This window comes from Oncorhynchus masou, chromosome 1 (assembly GCF_036934945.1).
Source record: "Oncorhynchus masou masou isolate Uvic2021 chromosome 1, UVic_Omas_1.1, whole genome shotgun sequence".
NCBI classification, from domain to species: Eukaryota; Metazoa; Chordata; class Actinopteri; order Salmoniformes; family Salmonidae; genus Oncorhynchus; species Oncorhynchus masou.
In genome coordinates this window covers 1,541,448-1,555,801 of record NC_088212.1, presented here as the reverse complement: position 1 = coordinate 1,555,801, position 14,354 = coordinate 1,541,448, and the positions used below count along the sequence as shown (strand labels likewise).

The 14,354-nt window shown below is 43.7% G+C and overlaps 1 protein-coding gene across 2 annotated transcripts in view; it reads left to right on the top strand.

Annotated features, from left to right (window-relative positions):
• Window positions 1-14,354, top strand: part of slc4a4a (solute carrier family 4 member 4a) — a 423,147-nt gene that overhangs the window by 73,936 nt on the left and 334,857 nt on the right. For both annotated transcript variants that reach the window (XM_064927355.1, XM_064927513.1), the window contains exon 4: window positions 6,068-6,241. In XM_064927355.1, coding sequence (XP_064783427.1) covers window positions 6,068-6,241 — 174 coding nt within the window. The remainder of the gene's footprint in view (window positions 1-6,067; window positions 6,242-14,354) is intronic.

The following is a 14,354-nucleotide window of genomic DNA, read 5'->3' as shown; positions in this document are numbered from 1 at the left end:
ACGTGCTTGAAACAATTCAGCATTTCAGAGAGCACTTTGTATCTTGGTCCTCTCTTATACTGTATCTGTAGGTGCTATAGCTCAGGAGTAATCCAACTTGAATAAAAAAGACCAACAAAGAAATGAATCAGGTCTCTATCCACACTCGAGGGTTGTCAGCGAGTGAATTTGAATAAAACACAAGGCATTGTGATTGATCTGGAGAATACTTGCTATTGTGTTGTGTGGTGGGGTAGTGATGTGGTGTGGAGGGGTGTTGAGGTGGAGAATATGTGTTGTTGTGTTCTGTGGCTGACGGGTATTGCCTTTTGTTTTCGAGTCTCTGACTGACTGACTGGTGTCTCATGGACGAGGTCTAATAGCACTGAATATGTCTCTAGGACGAGGTCTAACAGTACTGAATATGTCTCATGGATGAGGTCTAACAGTAGTGAATATGTCTCTAGGACGAGGTCTAACAGTACTGAATATGTCTCATGGATGAGGTCTAACAGTAGTGAATATGTCTCTAGGACAAGGTCTAAAAGTACTGAATATGTCTCTAGGACGAGGTCTAACAGTACTGAATATGTCTCATGGATGAGGTCTAACAGTAGTGAATATGTCTCTAGGACGAGGTCTAAAAGTACTGAATATGTCTCATGGATGAGGTCTAACAGTAGTGAATATGTCTTTAGGACGAGGTCTAACAGTACTGAATATGTCTCTAGGACGAGGTCTAACAGTACTGAATATGTCTCATGGATGAGGTCTAACAGTAGTGAATATGTCTTTAGGACGAGGTCTAACAGTACTGAATATGTCTCATGGATGAGGTCTAACAGTACTGAATATGTCTCATGGATGAGGTCTAACAGTAGTGAATATGTCTCTAGGACGAGGTCTAAAAGTACTGAATATGTCTCATGGATGAGGTCTAACAGTAGTGAATATGTCTCTAGGATGAGGTCTAACAGTACTGAATATGTCTCTAGGATGAGGTCTAACAGTACTGAATATGTCTCTAGGATGAGGTCTAACATTACTGAACATGTCTCTAGGATGAGGTCTAACAGTAAATCAAATCAAATTTATTTATATAGCCCTTCGTACATCAGCTGATATCTCAAAGTGCTGTACAGAAACCCAGCCTAAAACCCCAAACAGCAAGCAATGCAGGTGTAGAAGCACGGTGGCTAGGAAAAACTCCCTAGAAAAGCCAAAACCTAGGAAGAAACCTAGAGAGGAACCAGGCTATGTGGGGTGGCCAGTCCTCTTCTGGCTGTGCCGGGTAGAGATTATAACAGAACATGGCCAAGATGTTCAAATGTTCATAAATGACCAGCATGGTCGAATAATAATAAGGCAGAACAGTTGAAACTGGAGCAGCAGCACGGCCAGGTGGACTGGGGACAGCAAGGAGTCATCATGTCAAGTAGTCCTGGGGCATGGTCCTAGGGCTCAGGTCAGTTGAAACTGGAGCAGCAGCACGGCCAGGTGGACTGGGGACAGCAAGGAGTCATCATGTCAGGTAGTCCTGGGGCATGGTCCTAGGGCTCAGGTCCTCCGAGAGAGAGAAGGAGAGAATTAGAGAACGCACACTTAGATTCACACAGGACACCGAATTGGACAGGAGAAGTACTCCAGATATAACAAACTGACCCCAGCCCCCCGACACATAAACTACTGCAGCATAAATACTGGAGGCTGACAGTACTGAATATGTCTCTAGGATGAGGTCTAACAGTACTGAATATGTCTCTAGGATGAGGTCTAACAGTACTGAACATGTCTCTAGGATGAGGTCTAACAGTACTGAATATGTCTCTAGGATGAGGTCTAAAAGTACTGAATATGTCTCATGAATGAGGTCTAACATTACTGAACATGTCTTTAGGACGAGGTCTAACAGTACTGAATGTGTCTCATGGAAAGGTCTAACAGTACTGAATATGTCTCTAGGATGAGGTCTAACAGTACTGAATATGTCTCTAAGACGAGGTCAAACAGTACTGAATATGTCTCTAGAACGAGGTCTGGCAGTACTGAATATGTCTCTTGGATGAGGTCTAACAGTACTGAATATGTCTCTTGGATGAGGTCTAATAGCAAATCAAATCAAATGTTAATGGTCACATACACATGGTTAGCAGTTAATGTTAATGCGAGCGTAGCAAAATGCTTGTGCTTCTAGTTCCGACAGTGCAGTAATATCTAACACGTAGTCTGACAATTCCCCAACAAATACCTTATACACACAAGTGTATAGTAATGAATAAGTATATTTACATATAAATATATGGTAGAGCTATGGCCGAACGGCATAGGCAAGACGCAGTAGATGCTATAGAGAACAGTATATACATATGAGAAGAGTAATGTAGGGCATGTAAACATTATATAAGTGGCATTGTTTAAAGTGACTTGTGATACATTTATTACAACTTTTGTATTATTAAAGTGGTTGGAGATTTGAGTCAGTATTTTGGCAGCAGCCACTCAATGTTAGTGATGGCTGTATAACAGTCTGGTGGCCTTGAGATGAAAGCTGTTTTTCAGTCTCTCGGTCCAACCTTTGATGCACCTGTACCGACCTCGCCTTCTGGATGATAGCTGGGTGAACAGGCAGTGGCTCGGGGTGTAGGTGTCCTGGAGGGCAGGTAGTTTGCCTCCAGTGATGCATTGTGGAGACTAGAGGTCAACCGATTAATCGGAATGGCCGATTAATTAGGGCCGATTTCAAGTTTTCATAACAAATGGAAATCTGTATTTTTGGTCCACGATCATCTCCTTTGTTTTGTTGACGTAGAGTGTGAGGTTATTTTCCTGTCACCACACTCTGAGGGCCCTCACCTCCTCCCTGTAGGCCGTCTCGTCGTTGTTGGTAATCAAGCCTAACACTATAGTGTCATCTGTAAACTTGATGATTGAGTTGGTGGTAATCAAGCCTAACACTATAGTGTCATCTGCAAACTTGATGATTGAGTTGGTGGTGTGCATGGCCACGCAGTAATAGGTGAACAAGGAGTACAGGAGAGGGCTGAGAACGCTCCCTTGTGGGGCCCCAGTGTTGAGGATGAGTGGGTGGAGATGTTGTTTCCTACCCTCACCACCTGGGGGTGTCCCGTCAGAAAGTCCAGGACCCAGTTGCACAGGGCGGGGTTAAGACCCAGGGTCTCGAGCTTAATGACGAGTTTGGAGGATACTAGGGTGTTAAATGCTGAGCTATGGTCAATGAACAGGATTCTTAAATAGGTATTCCTCTTGTCCAGAAGGGTTAGGGCAGTGTTCAGCGTGATTGCGATTGCGTCGTCTGTGGACCTATTGGGGCGGTAAGCAAATTGTAGTGGGCCTAGGGTGTCAGGTAGGGTGGAGGTGATATAGTGTCTCAAACCACTCCATGATGATGGAAGTGAGTGCTACGAGGTGATAGTCGTTTAACTTAGTTACCTTAGCTTTCTTGGGAACAGGAACAATGGTTGCCCTCTTGAAGCATGTGGGAACAGCAGACTGGGATAAGGATTGATTGAATATGTCCGTAAACACATCAGCCAGCTGGTCTGCGCATGCTCTGAGGACGCGGCTGGGGATGCCGTCTGGGCCTACAGCCTTGCGAGGGTTAACACGTTTAAATGTTTTACTCATGTCGGCTGCAGTGAAGGAGAGTACACAGGTTTTGGTAGCGGGCCATGTCAGTGGCACTGTATTGTCCTCAAAGTGAGCAAAGAAGTTGTTTAGTTTGTCTGGGACATCGGTGTCCGGTATGGGGCTGGTTTTCTTTTTGTAGTCCGTGATTGACTGTAGACCCTACCACATACCTCTCGTGTCTGAGCCGTTGCATTGCGACTCTACTTTGTCTCTATACTGACGCTTAGCTTGTTTAATTGCCTTAAGGAAGGAATAGTTACACTGTTTGTATTCAGTCATGTTTCCGGTCTCCTTGCCCTGATTAAATGCAGTGGCTCGCGCTTTCAGTTTTGCGTGAATGCTGCCATCAATCCACGGTTTCTGGTTGGGGAAGGTTTTAATGGTCGACGTGGGTACAACATCATCGATGCACTTGCTAATAAACTGGCTCACTGAATCAGCTTATACATCAATGTTGTTGTTGTTCGATGCTATCCAGAACATATCCCAGTCTTCGTGATTGAAGCAATCTTGAAGTGTGGAATGAGATTGGTCGGACCATCATTTTTATTTTATTTTTTTACTAGGCAAGTCAGTTGAGAACAAATTCTTATTTTCAATGACAGCCTAGGAACAGTGGGTTAATTGCCTGTTCAGGGGCAGAACGACAGATTTGTACCTTGTCAGCTCGGGGATTCGAACTTGCATCCTTTTGGTTACTAGTCCAACGCTCTAACCACTAGGCTACCCTGCCTACCCCAAATAGGTACAGACCTGACGGGCATTTCCCATTTTAGTTTCTGTCTATAGTCTGGGAGCAACAAAATGGAGTCGTGGTCAGATTTGCCGAAAGGAGGGCGGGGGAGGGCTTTGTATTCATCGCGGAAGTTAGAGTAACAATGATCCAGAGTTTTACCAACCCGGGTCGCGCATTCGATATGCTGATAAAATGTAGGGAGCCTAGTTTTCAGATTAGCCTTGTTAAAATCCCCAGCTACAATAAATGCAGCCTCGGGATATGTGGTTTCCAATTTACACTGAACATGTCTGACATGGAGCTCATTTAGAGGTTATGTTTACAGACACTAGTATGGTTAAAAGCTGTGACCTCTCCCTTAGACGTTACCAACAGGTTTTCCCTTCACATAAGTAAAGGGAGGTAGGACCAGTAACCGAATGACTGCTGGTTCAAATCCCAGAGCTGACTAAATTGTGCCCTTGAGCAATGCACTTAACCCTATTTACACCTGTAAGTTGATCTGGTTAAGACCGTCTGCTAAATGACTAAAATGTCAAATGGATAGGTAGGGTTACAGTACAGCATAACCTTAAAGGGATAGTTTTGGATTTTGGCACTTGCAGTCAGACCTCCAGAGGTTGTTAACATGGTCAGACTGCTCACATTCCTTATAGAATAGTTATACTTCTCCAGAGTGAGATGAACTCGTGGATACCATATTTATGTCTCTGCGTCCAGTATGAAGGAAGTTAGAGGTAGTTTCACGAGTTAATGCTAACTCGTCTACAGAAACATCCAGTCATTGCGCTAATGCTAGTTAGCATAGCAACTTCCTTCAAATGGCAAGCAGAGACATAAAAGGTATCCACAAGTTCGTCTGACTCTGGGGAAGTAGATATTACCAGAAACCAGAACTATGCCTTTAAGGAATGTGAGAAGCCTGACCGTGTTAATACCCTAACCTCTGGAGATCTGATTGCAAGTGGAGACAAACATTGAAATGTCACTGCTACCTGTTATTTCTTCACAGCCAAAATATTTGGTTTGACAGCTGGACGCCAACTTCTATGTCTGGCCTAGACAGCACCTTCTGAGCATGTACATCCTGATAACTTTGAAGCCATTTCCTGGATAACCTGCATTTAGGAAGGGTTGGTATTTATTTACATGCTCCCTTGGTGGAAAGGTGACCAAATCTCCAACCTGGTAGAATTCAAGTTTGCCAATCCAAACACTGGAATTTCATGCCTGGTGTGCCAATGCAAATGCCCTTGTGTGCCAGCCTTGGTACCCGTGCCCAACATTGCTGATGCCAGCCATAACCCATCGTCTCACCCTAACCCATTGTTAATTCTAACCCATTGTTAATCCTAACCCATTGTTAACCCTAACCCATTGTTAATCCTAATCCATTGTTAACCCTAACCCATTGTTAACCCTAAACCATTGTTAATCCTAACCCATTGTTAACCCTAACCCATTGTTAACCCTAACCCATTGTTAACCCTAACCCATTGTTAATCCTAACCCATTGTTAATCCTAACCCATTGTTAACCCTAACCCATTGTTAACCCTAACCCATTGTTAACCCTAACCCATTGTTAATCCTAACCCATTTTTAATCCTAACCCATTGTTAATCCTAACCCATTGTTAACCCTAACCCATTGTTAATCCTAACCCATTGTTAATCCTAACCCATTGTCTTTCTCTTCCATCCAGGTCACCACACTGTCTACGTCGGAGTGCAGATGCCCAAGAGCTACCGGCGTCGGAGACGTCAACGCCGGAGAGGAAGCCACAAGGACAGGAAGGATCATCTGACGGAGAACGCCTCTGACAGGTCCGACACAGAAAACAACGATGAGGCCAGCAACAGCATCCTCAAACCACTCAGTAAGTGCTACTAAAATACACGTCAGTACAGATTACCGGCTTCGGCCATCTCCCTGGCAGCAGAGATTACCGGCCGAAACGTCTCTCATGGCAGCAGAGCTGATTTTCAGAACAACTAACACTCCCTGGCCCTAAAAAAGGCTTGAGGTGTCCCTGACCCCCAAATCTGCTGACAGCCAATCATTGCTGATCCCCAAATCTGCTGACCCTCAAATCTGATGTCAGCCAATCATTGCTCACTACACTGTCAGTCAATAACTGCTCACTCCACTCGGTCAGTCAATAACTGCTCACTCCACTCAGTCAGTAAATCACTGCTCACTCCACTCAGTCTGCCAATCACTGCTCACTTAACTAAATGAGAAGGATTGGCTGAGCCAATCTGTGAGATAGCCTGGTAGGGGGACGAATGTGTTTGGACAGACTAGAGTGAGGGTTAGTGTTGGTCTATAGACTAGAGAAGGTTATAGTTAGTCTACAGACTAGAGAGGTTTTGGGATGGTCTATGGACTAGAGAGAGTGTTAGAATGAGTCTACAGACTAGTGAGAGGGTTAGGATTAGTCTACAGATTGGAGAGAGGGTTAGGATTAGTCTACAGATTGGAGAGAGGGTTAGGATTAGTTTACAGACTAGTGAGAGGGTTAGGATTAGTCTACATATTAGATAGAGGGTTAGGATTAGTCTACAGACTATAGGGAGGGTTAGGGTTGGGTTACAGATTAGGGTTAGGGTTAGGGTTGGTCTACATACTAGAGAGGGTTATGGTTGGTCTACAGACTAGAGAGGGTTAGGGTTAGTCTATAGACAAGAGAGAGTTGGTCTATAGACTAGAGAGGGTCAGGGTTGGTGTATAGACTAGAGAGTGTTAGGTCTGGTCTACAGACCAGAGAGGGTTAGGGTTGGGCTACAGGCTAGAAAGAAATGTAGGGTTGGTCTACAGACTACAGAGGGTTTGGGTTGGTCTATAAACTATAGAGAGGTTTAGGATTAGTCTACATATTAGAGAGGGTTGTGGAGAGATAAGGAGTGAAATTGACACAGGGGTTGGAGGACAGGGAAAGTGAATGTATATGTTAGACCTTTGCTATGTGTTGATTAATGTGGAGACCTTTGATATGTGTTGGTTAATGTGGAGACCTTTTGATATTTGTTGGTTAACATGGGACCCTTTGCTATCTGTTGGTTACTGTGGAGACCTTTGATATGTGTTGATTGATGTGGAGACCTTTGCTATGTGTTGGTTAATGTGGAGACCTTTGATATGTGTTTGTTAATGTGGAGACCTTTGATATGTGTTTGTTAATGTGGAGACCTTTGATATGTATTGGTTAATGTGGAGCCCTTTGATATGTGTTCGTTAATGTGGAGACCTTTGCTATCTGTTGGTTAATGTGGTGCCTTTGCTATGTGTTGATTAATGTGGTGCCTTTGCTATGTGTTGATTAATGTGGAGACCTTTGCTATGTGTTGATTAATGTGGAGACCTTTGCTATGTGTTGGTTAATGTGGAGCCCTTTGATATGTGTTGGTTAATGTGGAGAACCTTTGATATGTGTTGGTTAATGTGGAGTCCTTTGCTATGTGTTGGTTAATGTGGAGACCTTTGATATGTGTTGGTTAATGTGGAGACCTTTGATACGTGTTGGTTCATGTGGAGACCTTTGATATGTGTTGGTTAATGTGGAGAACTTTGCTATATGTTGATTAATGTGGATACCTTTGCTATGTGTTGGTTAACATGGGACCCTTTGCTATCTGTTGGTTACTGTGGAGACCTTTGCTATGTGTTGGTTAATGTGGAGACCTTTGCCATGTGTTGGTTGCTCTTTTGCTCTGCGTGGAGTCTGGCCATCTGCAGATGGAAAAGGCTTTACTCAGCTGTTTAGAGATTCAAGAAAACACTCTCTGTGTTGCTGATAACAGCCAGGGGGTAGATCGACACTGTTACACTCAACAATGATGCACAAGGAATCTGATACGGCTGTAGAGTTTGATACAGCTGTCGAGTTTGATACAGCTGTCGAGCTTGATACAGCTGTCGAGTTTGATACAGCTGTCGAGTTTGATACAGGTGTCGAGTTTGATACAGGTGTAGAGTTTGATACAGGTGTAGAGTTTGATACAGGTGCAGAGTTTGATACAGGTGCAGAGTTGCATACAGGTGTAGAGTTGCATGCGGGTGTAGAGTTGCATGCGGGTGTAGAGTTGCATGCGGGTGTAGAGTTGCATGCGGGTGTAGAGTTGCATACGGGTGTAGAGTTGCATACGGGTGTAGAGTTGCATACGGGTGTAGAGTTGCATACGGGTGTAGAGTTGCATACGGGTGTGGAGTTGCATACGGGTGTAGAGTTGCATACGGGTGGAGGGTTGCATACGGGTGGAGGGTTGCATACGGGTGGAGAGTTGCATACGGGTGGAGAGTTGCATACGGGTGGAGAGTTGCATACGGGTGGAGAGTTGCATACGGGTGGAGAGTTGCATACGGGTGGAGAGTTGCATACGGGTGGAGAGTTGCATACGGGTGTAGAGTTTGATACAGGCGTCGAGTTTGATACAGGTGTCGAGTTTGATACAGGTGTAGAGATTTGTACGGGTGTAGAGTTTGATACAGGTGTCGAGTTTGATACAGGTGTAGAGTTTGATACAGGTGTAGAGATTTGTACGGGTGTAGAGTTTGATACAGGTGTAGAGTTTGATACAGGTGTAGAGTTTGATACAGGTGTAGAGTTTGATACAGGTGTAGAGATTTGTACGGGTGTAGAGTTTGATACAGGTGTCGAGTTTGATACAGGTGTAGAGTTTGATACGGGTGTAGAGATTTGTACGGGTGTAGAGTTTGGATTTGTTTGAGAAGCTATAATGGAATGTCCTCCATCATCACTGTGGTTGTTATTTAAGTGTACTATGAACTATATTATAAACCGGGTGGATCGAGCCCTGAAAGCTAATTGGCTGAAAGCTGTGGTTTATTAGACCGTCTACCACGTGTATGACAAAACATGTATTTTTAGTGGTATAATTTTGTTGTTAAACCAGTTTGTAAAAACAATAAGGCACCTCGGGGGGTTGTGGTATATGGCCGATATACCACTTCTAAGGGCTGTACGCTGTCACTGCATGTTGCGTCGGGCCTAAAAACATCCCTTAGCCATAGCATATTAGCCATATACCACACCTCCTCTGGCTTTATTGATTAAATATGCTCACAAAACAATACAATACTGGCTATGGACATATTTGGTTTGACATAGTCATAGTGGGGCAAGCTGTTCATGCCAAGCTATGTATGTGGGGTTAAAGGCCACATCTGACATCTGTCCCTAGCGCTGAGGGAAAAAAACAACAAATTCTCTGAAACATTTTGTTGTTGCATAGAGATGACTGTCTTGAAAAGATTCTCAGCATCTCTTAACCTCTGCCTGAAAAAAACACCTCCACATCTGTCCTGGGGGTTAGGGCCCATCTCCCCTGCCTAAAAACCAACAGAGGACAGACCAGCCTCCTGCTATGGTTAGGGCTAGGGTTATGGTTAGGGTAAGCAGAGACCAGGGTCTGATCCCAGCTGCTTTGTGAACCACAGACATGCAATATCCTGTGTCTTCAATCTTGATTCACAGTAGGCTATTTACTTGTACCCAAATATAACCTAGTAAAACACAACACTTTGATGCAGATATGATTTGCATTTAATTAATAAAACTTAAGCAGTAAATAGTGTTGTGAGTAAGATCTCATTTGATAGTTATTCCTTTAATATATTGTAGGCCAGTGATGTCATTGTTAATCTGCCTCAAATATATTATTTTGTTTTAACCTTTATTTAACTCAGCAAGTCAGTTAAGAACCAATTCTTATTTACAATGACGGCCTTGGAACAGTGGGTTAACTGCCTTGTTCAGGGGAAGAATGACAGATTTTTACCTTAGCTCAGGGATTCGATCTAGCAAATTTTCAGTGACAGGCCCAATGCTCTAACCACTAGGCTACCTGCCGCCCCATTATATAAACCAATATAAACCCCAATATAAACACTCTTTCATTAATTAGAGCTGTCCGTGTATTTACATGCCAATCATGGTGTTTAGTATTAACATGTCAATTATGTTAATTTATATTTAAATGCCATGCCAATCATGTTGATAATACTAAAATGGCCATCGTGTTGATTAATAATTACATGCCAGTCATGTTCATTAATATTAAAATGCCAATCATGTTGATAATGCTAACAAGTCAATAATGTTAATTCATATCTACATGCCAATCATTTAGATTAATATTTACATGCCAATCATCATATATATTTTTAATTTATTTCACCTTTATTTAATCAGGTAGGCCAGTTGAAAAAAAGTTCTCATTTACAACTGCGACCTGGCCAAGATAAAGCAAAGCAGTGTGACAAAAAACAACACAGAGTTGGAACATGGAATAAACAAAACATAAAGTCAATAATAGTTGAAGAAAATCTATATATAGTGTGTGCAAATGAGGTAAGATAAGGGAGGTAAGGCAATACATAGACTATGGTGGCGAAGTAATCAAATCAAATCAAATGTATTTATATAGCTCTTTGTACAACATATGAGTTACACATGGGATAAACAAAAGTACAGTCAAAAACACAATAGAAAAGTCTATATACAGTGTGTGCAAATGGAGTACGGAGGTAAGGTAATAAATAGGCCATAGTAGCAGAGTAATTACAATTCAGCAATTAACACTGGAGTGATTGATGTGCAGATGATTATGATGTGCAAGTAGAAATACTGGTGTGCAAAAGAGCAGAAAAGTAAATAAAAACAATATGGGGATGAGCTAGGTTGTTGGGTGGGCTATTTACAGATGGGCTATGTACAGCTGCAGCGATGGGTTATCTGCTCAGATAGCTGATGCTTAAAGTTAGTGAGGGAGATATAAGTCTCCAACTTCAGCGATTTTTGCAATTTTTTCCAGTCATTGGCAGCAGAGAACTGGAAGGAAAGGCGGCCAAACGAGGTGTTTGCTTTGGGGATGACCAGTGAGATAAACCTGCTGGAGCAAGTGCTACGGGTGGGTGTTGTTATGGTGAACAGTGAGCTGAGATAAGACAGAGCTTTACCTAGCAAAGACTTATAGATGACCTGGAGCCAGTGGGTCTTGCAACGAATATGTAACGAGGGCTAGCCGACTAGAGCATACAGGTCGCAGTGATGGGTGGTATATGGGGCTTTGGTGACAAAATGGATGGCACTTTGATAGACTGCATCCAATTTGTTGAGTAGAGTGTTGGAGGCTATTTTGTAAATGACATCGCCGAAGTCGATGATTGGTAGGATTGTCAATTTTACGAGGGTATGTTTGGCAGCGTGAGTGAAGGAGGCTTTTTTTGCGAAATAGGAAGCCGATTCTTGATTTAATTTTGAATTGGAGGTGCTTAATATGAGTCTGGAAGGAGAGTTTACAGTCTAACCAGACACCTAGGTATTTGTAGTTGTCCACATATTCTAAGTCAGAACCGTCCAGAGTAGTGATTCTAGTCGGGTGGGCAGGTGCAGGCTGCGATCGGTTGAAGAGCATGCATTTAGTTTTACTGGCATTTAAGAGCAGTTGGAGGCCATGGAAGGAGAGTTGTATGGCATTGAAGCTCGGTTTGTTAACTTCTTATGGTATAGGAGACGGTTGCATCCCACATACCCTAGAGAGGTTAACTTCTTATGGTATAGGGGACGGTTGCGTCCCACATACCCTTGAGAGGTTAACACAGTGTCCAAAGAAGGGCCAGATGTATACAGAATGACGTGGTCTGTGTTGAGGTGGATCAAGGAATCACCCTCAGCAAGAGCGACATCATTGATGTATACAGAGAAAACAGTTGGCCCGAGAATTGAGCCCTGTGGTACCCCCATAGAGACTGCCAGTGATGCGGACTGTTGAGTCTGCCGATAAGAATGTGGTTATTGACAGAGTTGAAAGCCTTGGCCAGGTCGATGAAGACAGCTGCACAGTACTCTGTCTTTTATCGATGGCAGTTATGATATCGTTTAGTACCTTGAATACCTTGAGTGTGGCTGAGGTGCACCCGTGCCCAACTCATAAACCGGGTTGCACAGCGGAGAAGGTATGGAGGGATTTGAAATGGTCAGTGATCTGTTTGTTAACTTGGCTTTCGAAGACTTTAGAAAGGCAGGGCAGGGTGGATATAGGTCTGTAACAGTTTGGAATGTCTCCCCCTTTGAAGAGGGGGATGAATGCGGCAGCTTTTCAATCATTAGGAATCTCAGAAGATACGAAAGAGAGGTTGAACAGACTAGTAGTAGGGTTTAGCAAAATGGCGGCGGGTAATTTTAGAAAGAGAGGGTCCAGATTGTCTAGCCCAGCTTCTTTGTACGGGTCCAGGTTTTGCAGCTCTTTCAGAACATCTGCTATCTGGATCTGGGTGAAGGAGAAGCTTGGGAGGCTTGGGTAAGTAGCTGTGGGGGGGGTGGGGGGTGGAGCTGTTGGCCGGTGTTGGGGTAGCCAGGAGGAAAGCATGGCCAGCCGTAGAGAAATGCTCATTGAAATTCTCGATTATTGTGGATTTACCGTTGGTGACAGTGTTTCCTAGCCTCAGTGCAGTGGGCAGCTGGGAGGAGGTGCTCTTATTTTCCATGGATTTTACAGTGTGTTTGTGGTTAGAGCTACAGGAGGCAAATTTCTCTTTGAAAAAGCTAGTCTTTGCTTTCCTAACTGACTGTGTATTGGTTCCCGACTTCCCTGAAAAGTGACATATCAGGGGGACTATTCGATGCTAGTGCAGTACGCCACAGAATGTTTTTGTCCTGGTCGAGGGCAGTCAGGTCTGGAGTGAACCAAGGGCTATGTCTGTTCTTAGTTTTACTTTTTTTGAAAACAGCATGCTAATTTAAGATGGTGAGGAATGTACCTTTAAAGAACAACCAGGCATCCTCAACTGACAAGATGGGGTCAATATCCTTCCAGGATTCTCTGGCCAGGTCGATTAGAAAGGCCTGCTCGCAGAAGTGTTTTAGGGAGCGTTTGACAGTGATGAGGGGTGGTCGTTTGACCGCGGACCCATAACGGATGCAGGCATTGAGGCAGTGATCGCTGAGATCTTGGTTGAAGACAGCAGAGGTGTATTTGGAGGGCAAGTTGGTCAGGATAATATCTATAAGGGGGAGGCAGGGTAGCCTAGTGGTTAGAGCATTGGACTAGCAACCGGAAGGTTGCAAGTTCAAACCCCCAAGCTGACAAAGTACAAATCTGTCGTTCTGCCCCTGAACAGGCAGTTAACCCACTGTTCCTAGGCTGTCATTGTAAATAAGAACTTGTTCTTAACTGACTTGCCTAGTTAAATAAAGGTAAAATAAATAAAAAAATAAGGGTGCCTATGTTTATGGATTTAGGGTTGTACCTGGTGGGTTCCTTGTTGATTTGTGTGAGATCGAATGCATCTAGCTGGACGGCCTGGGTGTTAAGCATATCACCCATCAGAACGTACTCTGAAGATAAATGGGAGGCAATCAATTCACATATAGTGTCCAGATCACAGCTGGGAGCTGAGGGGGGTCTATAACAGGTGGCAACAGTGAGAGACTTATTTCTGGAGAGATTCATTTTTAAAATTAGAAGTTTGAACTGTTTGGGCATAGACCTTGAAAGTATGACAGAACTTGGCAGGCTATCTCTGCAGTAGATTGCAACTCCTCCCCCTTTGGAAGTTCTATCTTGATGGGAAATGTTGTAGTTGGGGATGGAAATCTCAGAATTTTTGGTGGCCTTCCTAAGCCAGGATTCAGACACGGCAAGGACATCAGGGTTGGCGGAGTGTGCTAAAGCAGTGAGTAAAACAAACTTAGGGTGGAGGCTTCTGATGTTAATAACATTCAAATACTAAGGCTTTTACGGTTACAGAAGTCAACAAATGAGAGCGCCTGGGGACACACAGGGCCTGGGTTAACCTCTACATCACCCGAGGAACAGAGGAGGAGTAGGATGAGGGTTCGGCAAAAGGCTATCAAAACTGGTTGTCTAGTGCATTGGGGACAGAGAATAAACGGAGCAGATTTCTGTGCCTGGTAGAATAGATTCAGGGCATAATGTGCAGACAGGGGTATGGTAGGGTGCGGGTAC